We start from the raw sequence: 15392 nt of genomic DNA on the forward strand, positions 1-15392 counted from the left end.
CATATATGTGTAAAAAGCAAATGTACGAGCTGTGATAACTGTGTCTGATAGAATGAAGAGTAGACTGATAAATGAAATATTCCTTTATTGGGTGAGAAAATCAGACCATGTCATAACTGCTTTAAGTCATACAGAATAGACATCAGAGCCTTAAACAGGCTGACTTCTGCTAAATGGGTCAAACTGGGCAGAAAGTCTACAAACACATAACATCCTTATAGAAAATGATGTAACACTATAGATCAACTTAGCTCAGAATATATAAAGCATATAAACAATCACAGCAATATGATGCAACAAACACAGCAGTGCTACTGATCCAAAATACTCAAAGCTTCATAGAACTGAAACAAACATTTATTTTTAGCTCCATTCTGCTGCTGATACAGACTTTAGGTTTCTGAACATTAAACTTGTTGCTGCCTTTCATAGTGTGTAACTTGAAGGCCCTGAGTACTTTCTCCCACACTGAAAACACTGGGAGGATAACATTATTTGAACATTACCTAATAAGACTGATTCAGCACAGACAGTTATGTTAAACTTTCCTAGCAGTCCTTCACAAACAGGGAACAGTCTGTCTATTCTCTCCATCTGTCAGCTGCTGCTGGCTCTTCCTCCTCCTCTTCCTCACACACTGCTGAGTTTGTCCTGGTGGATCATCAGGGGTGCAAAGCCTCACAGATGATGTGCAGCAGTGGGTCCCTCAGTCTGTCCTCACTCTGGACACTTGCAGTCGTCACACATGGAAATCAAATGTGTGATAAGGTGCAGGATTCAAACACAAGTGTGACTTATAAACACATGTTCATACTTTTATTCCACAATCAGAGAGAAAGAAACAGAGAGAGAGTGCAGGACCATAGCTGGACTCGCCATCGGGCATACCGGGCATTTGCCCGGTATGCCCGATAGCGATTTTTTGTCCCAGTTCAGCCCTGTGCAGGACAGACAGACAGGTGACAGTCTCAGGTGTACACACTGCTACACAACAGCACCAGAGAAGGAGGATTTAGTGTTTGTGTTATTACGAGTGCTAAACAAGAAGAGTTCCCAGATGGTGCAGTGGACACATGTGTGACTGCTGTGATTAAAGCATCTTTCTTTCAGCTTAACGAGTGAACCGTCAGCTCGTTCAAACACACGTTAAAGTCCGTTTGGCTCGACACCACCGAACAGAGGCAGCAATATAACATAGCTAACATTAACAGTGCAGTGAATCCTGCTTGTGCCGTGATGTTCAGGACTGCAAACCGAGCAGCATCACTGACTTTCAGCTTGTTGTGTTTGTGGATAAATGACTGACTTTAATTATCCACAAAATCATCACATTCTCTGTAGGATTAAGGTCGACTATTGAACAGCGTATATTTTAAAGTAAAGGCTTTAAAACCAAGTAAACGCTGAAAGTACAAACATCACTAATGTCACATAACTTTGCCAACATGTGGCCAACAGGAATGTTTTAATGTTCTTCATTATTAAACATTTGCACATAAATAAGTGACATAATATTCAGTACTTACTTCTCACAGTTTACTCTTCAGCCGCCCCTCTTCCGCCGTTTTCTTTCGGCAACATTATCCACACCCACCGCCGCGCCGTTCTCTCAGAACTGAAGAAACTTCTTGGATAAAATGTCTTCAAGAAATTTAAAGCAGTTCAGACGCTTTTCTTTCCCAGCTCCTCAGACTGTCCACCCTGTTAGCTTCGTTAAGCAGCCATGAAGAGTAGAAGGCCAAGTATGAGTTTCAAACAATAAACACATTTATTTTTAAACCCTGCAAATAAACAACATTAACATCAAAAGTTTTACATTTCCTAAATGTATCCCACAATCTGAATATAACACCCACTTCCCCACATTTGATCCGCTGTGTTAAATATGATTAAGAACAGAATGCAATCATTTGCAAATCCTATAAACCAGTATTTTAAACAAAGTGAGAAAATGAAACATTTAAAGAAAAATATTAGCCCATTTTGAATTTGATGGCAGCATCCTCTCTCCATAAACTAAAGGCTTTACGATGTTTAGTGCTGGACCATGTTGGTTAATGTGTAAACTCAACAGTTTCCATTTTGATTAACCTGACCAACATCTAACATAGAACACCTTTGAAGTGGACCTCGCACCCTGTGGATAACTTCAAACACGTCGAGGTCTTCAGAGGCTGAACTTTGACCCAGCATCACAAGGAGCGCCATAAACACTTGTTACGGTTATTAGAAGGAAGCCAGCCTTTAGACATCCCCACAATGACATCGTGACCAAGGGTCTGTTGCATGATTTTTAACATGGCTACAATGTGTCGTCTGCTGAGTCATCGTTTAATACAACAACGTACTGAAAGAGAGCATTCAGCATCTGACTGAGCTGGACTAACCTTCCCTTTCAAAAGTGAAAACTGCAACATAAAACTGGAATACAACCAACTTCTAATGAAATGTAACATTTTATAACATGAACACAGATTCCAGGTGAGCTGTGTCTTCCAGGACTGGATTTACCAGAACAGGTATGAGGACGGTGCCTGACGGGCATGTACGAGCTGGAGTGGATCCCAGCTAACACAGGGTGAGGAGACAGACCACCGTTCACGCTCACACTTATTCACCAGTTAACCTAACCCCACTACCTGAATGTGTGTGAACTGTGGGAGGAAGCCAGAGTCCCCTGAGAGGACCCACACAAACACGGGGAGAACATCCAACCTCCACAGAGACTCTCTCTGCACTAAAAGCACAAAATAAAAATCACACCGTCATGTAATTCAAGAAACTGGTCTTAAAAAACATTTAATCTAATATGTCCACATGGAGCCCGTGTTAAGGTCCGTACTGGGCTTCAGAACATCAAGTGAACAACGTCAGATGGGACCTGAGTGCGTTGTCTCCTGATAGAAAGTGCTGAGGATCAGAAGGACTCAGGGACAACACGATATCTGTCCAGCAGAGGGCGGCATTATTGTGCCTGTTTGGCACCCTGGGCGAACAATCCCTCTGGCGCGCCCCCCCCCCTCCCCCACACACACACACACAGACACAAATCCTTACACACATTAACATAAAGCTGCTGCACACACACACACACACACACACACACACACACACACACACACACAGAGAGAGAGAGTATGCATTGTATGCAGACGGCTACCAAACAGCCATCATAATTCGTCATACAATGAGAACAGGACAAATCAACAATTGACAAGGACTAATTAATATTTAAATCTGTAACATAATGTATTGTTTGGAGTTTAGTCTGTTACTGTTTGTTTTTTTACCATTTCTTCTTGGAGCAACTGTAACCCACATAATTTCTGACTCACTATGATTCTGATAGTTTCAGGATGACCTGCCATTATCCAATCACACATCTGCTTACCTGCATCTTTTGCTCGTTTCTCCTCCTCTTCTTTTCTATTTTTTCTAAGTTGAGCACCATGATGGCTTTGAACTTTTCTTGTCCATCTTCCATTGGTTTTAATTTTGCACTCCAGTATGAACACAAATCCCCCAACACAAGGATCACCACAACATGATCTAATAGACCTACACCTTAGTTCACAGATTCACTTCATCTAGGGTGCATTTCTGAGATTTCACACAACCCAGGATTCAAATCATGAATACATAATGGACTTGGATTTACAACATTATAAATGAAATGTGCTCTTTTTGGAAGCAGCAGGGGCCCCCTCCCCTCAAACTGTAAATTTAAATTGTTATTGATCCTTTACCCCTGGTCCTAAAGTGTATATTTATTTTCTTACTCTTCTTATTGTTTGTTTACTTGCACTGCTGTAACTGGAGCCTCGTCATCTCATATCTCTGTATACTGGACTGTCTGTAGCGGAGATGACAATAAAGTTTACTTTGAGTTTGGCAGCGAGCAGGCGCACCGAGGGCTCTCGCGCTCACTTTCGTGTATAGAATTTCGAAAAAACATTGGTGCAAATTATAAGTCTGTATCATGATGCCTGGTGTTTTTGTGTTTGTTGGTTTGTTTTTATTTTTCTTTATTTTGTGAGTTGGTTATTAGATGCTGCTCCAGCCGGTCAGACTCATCTGGCTAACCTAACAGCAGTCCTGGCCAGGCTAGAAAAATATGGATTGAGAGCAAACAAAAACAAATGTGAGTTCTTCAAGGATGCCATTGAGTATTGTGGACACAAGATCGACAGACATGGGCTCCACAAAACCGAGGACAAAGTTGAAGCAGTCCTGAAGGCACCAGACACTAAAAATGTGAGTCAGCTACGTTCATTCTTGGGCTTAATTAATTATTACCACAAGTTTCTACCAAACCTTTCAACAGTCCTGCACCCGCTGAACTCTCTGCTGCAACAAAATGTCAAATGGAAATGGACAAACTATGAAGAGGCATTTAATTTAGTTAAGTTAAACAGCTCATTACATCAGAGGAGGTTCTGACACACTTTGACCCCAAGCTACCACTTCGCCTCGCCTGTGATGCCTCACCATATGGCATTGGTGCCGTGCTATCTCACAAAATGCCTGATAGATCCGAACGACTACTTGCCTTTGCCTCAAGGTCCCTAAATGCAGCCGAGCACAACTATACGCAGATAGACAGAGAAACACTCAGTCTAGTGTGGGGAGTGAAGAAGTTTAATCAGTATTTATATGGACGACACTTCACCCTGATCACAGACCACCGACCGCTGGTGTCCATCTTTAACCCTCAGAAAGGTATTCCAACCATGGCTTGCGTACGCTTGCTTGGGCTTTGTTCCTGGGTGCACACACCTACACCATTGAGTTCAAAGGGACAAAGCTACATGGAAATGCAGATGGACTTTCACGTCTTCCACACATGCAACCCACTGAAGAAATGACTGATCCAGCTACTGTGTTTCATGTTACACAAATGGAACCCCTACCTGTCACAAGTGCTCAGGTGAAAAGAGAAACGAGCCAAAACACAATCTTGTCAAATGATCTTACTGTGAATGGTTGGCCGTCCTGTAGTGACACTCAGTTCTCTGCGTACTCCACCCGCAAAGACCAACTATCCGTTTGCCAAGGATGTGTCATGTGGGGAACTCGTGTCATCCTGCCACCCAAACTACGTACAAAGGTACTGGACTCACTGCACGATGGACATTTGGGTGTTAAGATGAAAGGTCTTGCTAGAAGCTATGTTTGGTGGCCAGGCACTGATTGTGAAATGGAGAATATGGCTAAATCCTGCATTGTTTGCCAGCAGACGCTGCGCCAGCCTCAAACAGCACCTGTACACGCGTGGGAGTGGCCATCTGCTCCATGGCAACGCATTCATATAGACTATGCTGGCCCATTTATGGACTAAATGTTCCTGGTTGTGGTTGATGCCCACTCAAAGTGGCCAGAAATCTTCCCCATAAAGCAAGCAACAGCTGCCAGCACGATCAATAGTCTTTGGTCACCGTTTGCACGCACAGGTCCGCCACAACAGCTCGTAAGTGACAATGGTCATCAGTTTACTGGAGAGGAGTTCCAGTGTTTCCTTGGGAGTAACGGCATACGACATATCACTTCAGCTCCCCATCATCCTGCAACAAAGCTGAACCAGCCAGTCGCACAGAGGGGAAACCGCTACAACAGAAAATTGACAATTTTTTTACTGTCTTACCACTCATGCAACAACTGGACACACACCTGCAATGCTCTTCATGGGATGAGATCTGAGATCACGTCTAGATTTGCTGAAACCAGACATTCGCAAGGATGTCCAAGATAAACAGTCTTCCATGGTGGAAGCAACAAGAAACAAAACCAGGTTCTTCAATGTTGGACAAAGAGTTCTCGCCAGAGACTACAGAGACCCAAGTCAGAAATGGCATTCTGGCACGATTCGTTCATGGACCGGACCGCTGATATACACCATAAATGTTGGAGCCAACTTAGTCTGGCGTAGACATGTTGATCAGATTCTAGATGCAGAATGTCACGTAGTTCCAGAGCAACCCGAGAGGACACATCTACACCTCAAGATTCAGAAGAGTTTGCCCTCGCTTCACCACCTGAGGTTCAGGGTTTACGTGAAACCACCAATGTTCAAACACCTGAACTTTCCACACAGAGCACTATGGACTCTGACCAAACAGGCAGACGTTACCCTGAGAGAAATCCCAGAGCACCTCAGAGACTGAACTTATAGGTTTCCAGTTCATTTTGTAAGGAAAGCAGTTAAAATGTTTAAGAGGAAACAACCTACCTCTATGTTGTAAATCACTGAATAGGTGTCATATTTCAGTTTAAGTACAATTATTGGGTTACGGCATTTACCTGAAAATATCTCGATTGTTTGATACTTAATGTGTTCATCAAAGCTGGATGGGAGGAACTGTGATGTATTTAGTAAAATCAGTCTATATTTTGTGGTAAAGTAGAGAACACCAAGCGTGGTGCACGTGCGCATTGATATGCCTGTGCCTTTCCACAACATGGTTAATAAAGTAAGTTACTAACAACCAAAAATGTGTTGTTACTTTACCAGTTAAGTTATAAGAGAGAACATAACAAACTGGTTGAGATCCTGGATTAAAGAGGGAATGGGAAGGGAAGAGGAGTACAGAGGACTGATTGGTCGGTTCGTGAGGAGAATCACCTGAAACTGAATGTGGCCAAAACAAAGGTGCTGGTGGTGGACTAATTGTAATTTAAAATGTGAAAATTTTAGCTGTCCTCCATCATTCTCCCCGAGGAGTCGAGTTACGGTGACTTTGTATCTTCTACAAGAGACGCACAAGAGCAAGTTTAAAAAAAAACTGTAGAGGAAAATATGGCAAAGTCCCAAGACTTACAAAAGGAAGCTTATGCTAGACGAGTCCAGAAGTACAGAAACCTTGTGTACAGCGTTGGAGATGAAGTTCTTCTCTTGAACATGAAACGTGGAAGGAAGGGAGGAAGACTTGATCCAGATTTTTCAGGACCCTACACCATTCAAGACATCGCTGGCAAATGTGTGAGATTAAAAAACACAGAAGGAGCAACTTTAAGAAATCACTACAGCATTGACCATATCAAGCCGTACAGAAGAAGCCACCATGTAAATATCAGTGACAATTAAAAATACCCAACTCGCAGTCAGACGGTGAACAGCAGCACAGACCTGAAGATGCCCCCCTGCCATCCTACTGCTAACCCTCAGTGCCAGCAAAGTCCAGAGGATTCATTATGCACCCAAAACGGCTGACACAAGGAGTTTAATTGTGTTCCAGGACCAGAAACGCGTGAACAAGAACTTCCCTCCCGGAAACAAAGCTTAGAAAATGAAGGTGACATAGTGAACAACTCTTTTTGACCAGTTGGTCATTTGTTGCCAGTTTGGCGTTGCAACTTAATTGACTGTTGCATGACTTTGTTTGCATTTTGAAGTCTTCAACTCATATTGGATATAAAGAAACATGCAACGTGCACTGAGCTTGTGGAAGTCTGGAAATGGATCTGCCTGTCAGTAATTTTCTCTTTTGCCCACCCGCTGTACCTTTCCTATTTCTCTGCGTGTAAATGCATGCCTATTGTATTGACTTTTTCCTGTTGTGGCCCGTCGGCCTTTACCAAGCGTATCCACTACAAATCTCATGCATGCCTAAGCTAACTTATCATATTTTTCTTTTAGTAAAGAGGCTATGGCGTGCAAAGGATACTGGGCGCTTGGAGGCAGCTGTTGGACCATACAAGTTATTTTTCGAACACTGCAGGGGTCACGGTGGTTTCTGATGAGGTAAGAGAACTTATTATTATTGATTCTGATTTCGAGGTTCTGCTCCTTCTGAAGCATTTGCAGTGCAGAGACCATTAATAGTTTAAAATGTGCGAGTAGGTCGGGGGGTTATATTGCAAAACTCTGATAAGGTTTCACCCATTCACTTCAACAGGAAAAAATGTTATCAACCACAACACAGATGTTGTGACATCATAATACCCAGTTCCAGTATATGCAGAAAGAACCTTTATCAGCAATTCTATTCCTTTAGATGTTTTTGTGTACAGCACTCAAGCAGTTACTTCAAAAATTGTTGCTGTTGTTGTATAAACTCAGATTTTTCAAAACAGGTCATTGATGCATATCTGCACCGTGTTATTGACAGACGAAAGGTAAGTAAGAAATGTCCTTTACCTACTAATTTTGAAATTTAAAAAAACCCTATTTACTGTTCTATAACATTTTTCTATACTTGTGCAGAATGCTGCACACCTGCTCTGTTCAGTAGTTGCAAGCTCGTTGTTTTCTGGGCAGTTCAGATGCCTCAACTGGTATGTTGAAAGCTCAGAAGTGGTCCAAACAGTTGACTCCTTTCTGTTGCTGAGGAAAGAGTTCGGTTCCTTTAAAGAAGACTATATTTGAAAACACCCTGAGACGCATGGTACCTAAGTAAATCCAAATTACTCTGCACTTCCAATCCCACAGATGAAGTTCCCAGTTGAAGACGTGGCTGTGCCCTGTGAACTTTGGTACACACTGGATTCTTGTGGTATGTGTTCATTTTGTTATTAATTTGCATAATTTGTTGTGAAGCAGTTTCTTGCACAAAGTGTTATTTTTAAATAAGTTTTCAGTGGCACAAACAATTGTAATTTTTAATTTAACTTTTTCTTTAGATTGTCAACATTTCTGCACAGAAAATACTGCTCATAGACCCCATGGGAATGAAGGTGTTTATGACAGGAAAATTCTGCGCAACTGGAGGTATGTATGATACTGAGGTGTCATTCTTAGATTAAAAAAAAAAAAATCTTGTTTCATTACAAACACTTTTGTTCAACTAGGAATTTTCTGAGGATGAGAGGGCATGAAGACACCATGGAGTGGCAGTTACAGACTATGCAACACAACAAGCGACAGGATTCCAGCAGTTGTGGAGTTTTACTGTTAAAGGTAACCCGTATTCAAATGATTCAGTTTCTTGTTAGCTAGAATTAAGACTTTAAGTGAATTTAAGTGAAGTGAAAGTTATTTCGGTCAACAACAACAAAGATGATCATTTTACATAGAAGTACTTAATCATACAGTAACTGAAAAAGGAATAGGCTGAAGCCTTGTGGCTTATAATTATCCTATCCTTTACCTAATTAAGACTTTACATTCTAATTATGATCAATCTCACAGTTTGCAGAACACTACCTTGATTTTGGAGAGGTCAGTGAGGTGTCAACCACTACAGAGCCAGTTGTGCTGGAGCGAATGCAGATAGCTTGCACCCTACTTGAAAATCGAGGTAAGTCCAGTAAAGTCCTTATCACGTTAGTGCGTACTTCCAATTTAAATAGTGCTTTTCAAACAGCACAGTACAAATAGTGCTCTTCAAACACTTTCAGATAAGACCCTTCTCAAAGTCTAATTTAGACTAATTTTCCAGGAAGTATATTTGGAAAAAATGTACTATTATTTTTTAATTATTCAATAAATAATGTTTGATTAAAACCTAACTATGATTGTGTTTCAGGGAACGCTGAGGACTACTGCATTGTTTGCTCCATGTTAGATGCTAACGCTGACCGCAGCATGATTGAAATGGTAAAACAAAACAAAACAAAAGAAACACATAAGTCTTAGTATCATTACTTGCCAATCATAATTAAAATGTTGAGTAATAGTATTCACCAAACAGAATATGAGCCATTTATTTTTCCTTTCCAGGTGCAGTGTGAATCTTGCCAAAGATGGGCACATTTTGCATGTGAAAAATATAAAGAGAGCAACCAAGAATATAAATGCCAAAAATGTAGCCAGAGTCAGACAGAGACTGTGCAGAGACTGTAGAAGGACAGAGCAGCAGCAGAGCAGTCCAGATACACTGATGATCCTCTGTCAGATCCAGAGGGACACACAGGGATGATGCTGGACTCTACATTGTGTCTGACAGTGGAGCTGTTCTCAGAGCAGTTCACTCTGCAGCACTGACAGTCATCTGCACTTCTTCTCATTCCTCTGTCAGTCACTGCTGGATGAAGCTCTCCTCTCCACCTCCCAGTAACATGGCCCAGTCAGAGCATCTCTACACACAAGCTGCTGCTGCTTCAACCTCTCTGGATCATCAGGACACAGCTCCTCCTCTCTCAGCACACACACCGTCCTGTTTACCATCATAGCCTCCACCTGCAGAGAGAAGAAGGAAGAGCAGAGGAGATAAACGCGTGTTTCCAGAGACTCTTCATCAGCTGTCAGTCAGTGATGCAGCACATCCAGTATAAAGAGCAGCAGGGACTTCAGTGCTGGGACTGTACTAGGACTCATTGTTGCTTCACTTTTTCTAATCTTTGGATTTTTACTGAAGTTGATGAAAATGTTTTTCCCTCCTAGTTTGAGTTTGGACTTTCATTCATTAGAAGAACCTTGGTGTGTCCACTCTGAGCTCTGTAGGAACCCCAACAACAAGCCCAACAATCCAGATGGACGGTTCCAGCTGTTAACTGGAGGAATTCCATCCAAACATCTGCTCTCACTAAATTCTTCCTCACCTACAGACTGTGTTCTTCACTGCTTTAAACTTGGAAACGAATGCAGTCATTGGTCTGCGTGCTGCTTTGTTCAGAGAGCTGATTGGCTGTTGACAGTGTTTGATCAGAGCGTGTCAGCCGTTACTATGGTGACCATAAAGGTCAGAAACAGGAAGTGTTTGTGTCCAATCCTGAAGCCTGTCACCATTCTCCTCTCACAGCTTCACTGAGAAGCTGCAGCTTTACAGGAAACACTGGATCTTTGTTTCATACTGACTGTGTTTAGTACAATACTGCTGACAGCACCACCCACTCACTCCATCACTCTACTTACTCCAGAGTCTGCAGTCTGTAGTCTGGACTCTGCTGAAGATCAGACAGCTGCTTCACATCTGGATCCTTCAGGTTGTTTCTCCACAGGTGCAGCTCTCTCAGATGGGAGGGGTTGGACTTCAGTGCTGCTGCCAGATAATCACAGCTGATCTCTGACAAACCGCAGTCCATCAATCTGTATAAAGAATGAAAGATGTAAGTTTATTAGACAAAGTGTGAGCTTGAAATCATTCAGTGTTTCATCATCTGTTCAGAGCTGAAGAAGGTTCAGAATGTAGAAGTTTAGAAAATGGAAACTCCAAACAGCTGACAGAGTTCATACGCCTTTGTCAGGGTCAAATTCAAGCAAGACCATGTGAAAATTAAAACACATCATCCTAGGTGAACTTAAACACCTTTGTTCCCCTTTTGTTAAGACATAGAAAAGTACACCACACAAAAATACTGCAAAAGGAAACGGTCGCCTTATATACACAGTGTATAAACTCAAAATGCACATTTCACTTCAAATTAAGATTAAGGCTTTGAACAGATCACATAGTTCAGTTCAACATATAAGACTTTAAGAATGCACAAGCATCTACTTAAAATCTATTTAATTTATCATCCATGATATTATTTTGTACAATTCCAATGTATTTTGTTCATCTCCCTTAAATAAACAGGCAGTCTTAAAGTATGAAATATTCATATACAAACACATATAAATGTGTGTACTGTCTCAGTGGCTGATAGTACCCCACAGGCCTCAGTGTGAGCTTGAAGACATTTATAATGTTTAAGTAGTTTAATGTGCAGGTGCTGACGATAAACACATTTTGAATGAAAGCCGGGGAACTTTGGTAGCACAGAAACAAGTGGCTATTCTTTGTGACTATATGGATCACTCACAATACCATTATTTCACACAAAGGCACCAAATTAATACTCAAAAAAGCTGCAGCAATACACACAAATATAAACAGTACTTGGTGACAACTTTGCTTTTAGCCTTTAACCCTTCTTGACTACTTTTGATGTGGCCTCTATATTTTACCTTTAAAAACAGTTTATCTTGCCAATCTGTTATTTTCTCATTTTGACCAACTGTATCAGCACAATTTATCTAAATTCAGACAAAATTTAAAATACAAGTAGAAAGTGATATTTTGACTGTAAAAACCACACACATGTTTAACGAATCATCTTCATAACTTGAAATGCAAATAGAGATTGTACACTTTTAAAAATACGCACACGTTTTGCAAACAACAAAGTTATATGGTACTATTTACCAAAAAATGCAGCCAAGGCTCAGACGTTTTTCATATAATCATTTCAAACTATTTACAGAACAATCAGGTGTCAAACAATAGTTTGTGTCACTCTAACACATATGAGAACAGCACAGGGATAAACCTGCAGGTCTGACAGCAGGTGTGTCACTCAGCGTTTACACTGCAATCTGCCTTTGTTGGCTTTAAGGCAGCAACTGTGACGATCACTAGTAGAACTGACACACAAAACAAAACAACAGCTACACACTAAATACACAAGACAACAAACTAACTTGAGACCAAACACGGTAAACGTCACAAATCTCTCACGTATCAAAACTCTCTCTCTCTTTCGCTCACTCGCTCTCTCTTGCCGGTCACTCCTAAAACTTCCCCCTTTTGCTAAACAACCAAATGTCATGTTTCCATATCATTTTTGATTGGTCGACATGGTACATTTTCCCACCTATAGGGCTTTGGAGCGTGATGTCACGGGAGATGGGCCACGCCCCCTTCCGCCATGACAGTAGGCCAGCCAAAGGATACCATTTCAGCTATGGATCGTACGTGTTGTGTTGTCGGTTGCAACGTTAGATCACACGATCGTGAAGGCAAGAAGCTGGATAACGGGCTCTCTTTTCATCTTTTTCCGTCCTGGAGGCAACGTGAGGGATCCCATGTATCCGATATTACTAAACAAAGACGTCAGGCTTGGATTGCAGCGGTGAGACGAGCGGATATCGAGTTCTCTGCAATCCCCAGCTTTTTGTTGGTTTGCTCACGGCATTTTCTTTCCGGTGAGTTCTAAATTAATTCATATCACTCTTGAAAGGCTTTTAGTGTTATTTTCAATGTGCTGAGGTCATAGATAATGAGATAAAACATGCTAATGTGTGATGCTGCAGAACCACATCATGTCGACTGAGTAGCTTATGATTTGGCATTATTGCAGGCAAACCAGCATATGAAATGGATGTAACAAATCCAGACTGGGCACCAACACTGCACATGGGGCATGACGACATACCTGTATCAGACTCGGACCGGCACTCAAGGCGTACGCAACGGAAGCGAAAAAGAGCACCCATCGGAGGTAAACAACCCCCCCCCCCCCCTCTAAAAACATACTAAATTGCTATCACTGTACACTAATCCGCACATAACTTCCAGATGAATCACACACCTGTCATTGGAATATTGGTGTACATTTACCTTATGTCTAATTTTATCTTACAGGCTTTCGTTATGCAGCTGCAGAGTCTGAAGGTGTGCCCCGTGCAGAAGTGATTGATGAAGATCTGACAGAAGACCAACAGCAAAATCACAATGTCATGGAGGCAGTGGACAGCAGTTGTGTTGGACAAGTGGAGGTTGAGGTAGCAGCTGCAAATGTGGATATACTGAAGAAATGTAAACCTTTTAAAATGATGACAGATTACAAACTCTCAGCTGTGTCTGTAATCAAACCTCTGTAACTTTGCTTCACTTCAGCAGCATCAGCTCATGTTCACATGTTGATTCATGGTTTGCTTCAGTTTTTGATGGACTGCAGAATATTTTGAAGGTTATCTGCTATAAAAAGCCAGAACAGGAAAATCTGCTTCATGTGTTTCTGTTTGATCCTCAGTGACTTTGACACAAAGGCCTCTGCTGTGATGATCACACCTCTGATCAAGTCTCACAATGTCAGCTTTGTTTTTATACATATGGATATGTGCTGATAAATGATCAGAGTTATAATATTTCCCACTGTCTGCTGTGTGCCGTGACCTTTGACCTGCTAAAGACAGTCAGCTGTGGATTATTCATTGTTGTGTCTGATACTTAGAACTGTGAGGAAGAACACTACACAGTTAATCAGGGTCCCCTCTCTCTGAATCAGGAAAGGTGGGCAGGCCGCGTGTGGGCCGCGGGCCATACGTTGAGTCTCACTGTTTGAAATGCGAACATTGTTCTGCTGCAGTCAATGGACTAAACCAGAGAAGAAGAAAACAGACTTTACCATGAAGATCCTCAGTGTGGATCAGTATAATATCAGCCTGATGTCTGCAGTTTAGTGTCAGCACAACTTTCACATCATATTCATCTCAGCACAACTAAAACATGCTGACTGACCTCAGAGTTTCAAGTCCACATCCTGGACTCTCCAGGAAACCACACAGATGCTTCACTCCTGAATCCTGCAGCTTGTTGTTGCAGCTCAGCTCCAGCTCTCTCAGATGGGAGGGGTTGGACTTCAGTGCTGCTGCCAGATAATCACAGCTGATCTCTGACAAACCACAGCGACTCAATCTGTATAAAGAATGAAAGATGTAAGTTTATTAGACAAAGTGTGAGCTTGAAATCATTCAGTGTTTCATCATCTGTTCAGAGCTGAAGAAGGTTCAGAATGTAGAAGTTTAGAAAATGGAAACTCCAAACAGCTGAAGCCAACAGGAAGCAGCTTCAAACAAACACAACAAGAGAAAAAACTCTGAATGTTTCACATTAAAGTCGTACATTTCTCATAAAAACAGGACAAAGACTTGAAAAAGTCATGTTTTTCCTTCCAGGAACCACAAGGCTTCACTTTTAAAGGTGAAGTGTGAAAGAAATGGACATATTTGAAGTCCAACACCTTTTTCCAGTCACATTATTAAAGCAGACAAACTACAAGCTCATTTTCATTCCAACAAGTCATCTTCTGACCTGGACTAACAACACTGGTCTCTATGTGCAGCTGGCTGTGAGACCAGTGCTCAGGGAGCGTCTACAAAGTGCAACACTGAAAGAACATCACACACTCATTTGCTTCCAGCTCTTTCACACAAACATCTACTGTCATTATTGTCACCAAACTCTGTGGATCCTTTAGTGCAAATTCAAATGGGATCAAATGGTCAGACAAAAGAGGGTTATGAGGAAATATGATGAAATGTTGTGTATTAGCAGCAAGTTATTGAATCATTTTCCTCAGAAACCAAACAAAATGATTGACAAACATGTTTTTACAAACTCAGTGTTGGACTTGGATCAGCAGGATAAGCTGATGTTTAAAGGCATTTGAGTCTCGCTGCATGAGAGTCCAGTTATTACTCAATATTTATGGATGATGTTCTTTCAGTGTTGCACTTTGTAGACGCTCCCTGAGCCTCACAGCCAGCTGCACATGGACCAGCTGACATTACCCAGCATTAGAGGCGGCTGTAAAAAAATGGATTTTCCTATTTAAATGGTTTTAATTTGAATAAAGCGATGTTGATTCATTCAATCCTGAATCGATTTTTAATATAAATGTATTTTGCCAGAATCTCAGGTTAAAGCTCCCAAAAGTATTTCAACAACAAGCAAACAGATAAAACAGTAAAT

The 15392-nt window shown here is 41.5% G+C and overlaps 1 protein-coding gene across 1 annotated transcript in view; it reads right to left on the reverse strand.

Moving 5' to 3' along the window:
* LOC113015973 (NACHT, LRR and PYD domains-containing protein 12-like) overlaps positions 1-15392 on the reverse strand; it is a 748422-nt gene that overhangs the window by 319857 nt on the left and 413173 nt on the right. Inside the window, exon 10 of the mRNA XM_080295075.1 lies at positions 14160-14336. Within this exon, the coding sequence (XP_080151201.1) occupies positions 14160-14336 (177 nt within the window). The remainder of the gene's footprint in view (positions 1-14159; positions 14337-15392) is intronic.

This window comes from Astatotilapia calliptera, chromosome 3, assembly GCF_964374335.1.
Source record: "Astatotilapia calliptera chromosome 3, fAstCal68.1, whole genome shotgun sequence".
In the NCBI taxonomy this organism is placed as follows: Eukaryota; Metazoa; Chordata; class Actinopteri; order Cichliformes; family Cichlidae; genus Astatotilapia; species Astatotilapia calliptera.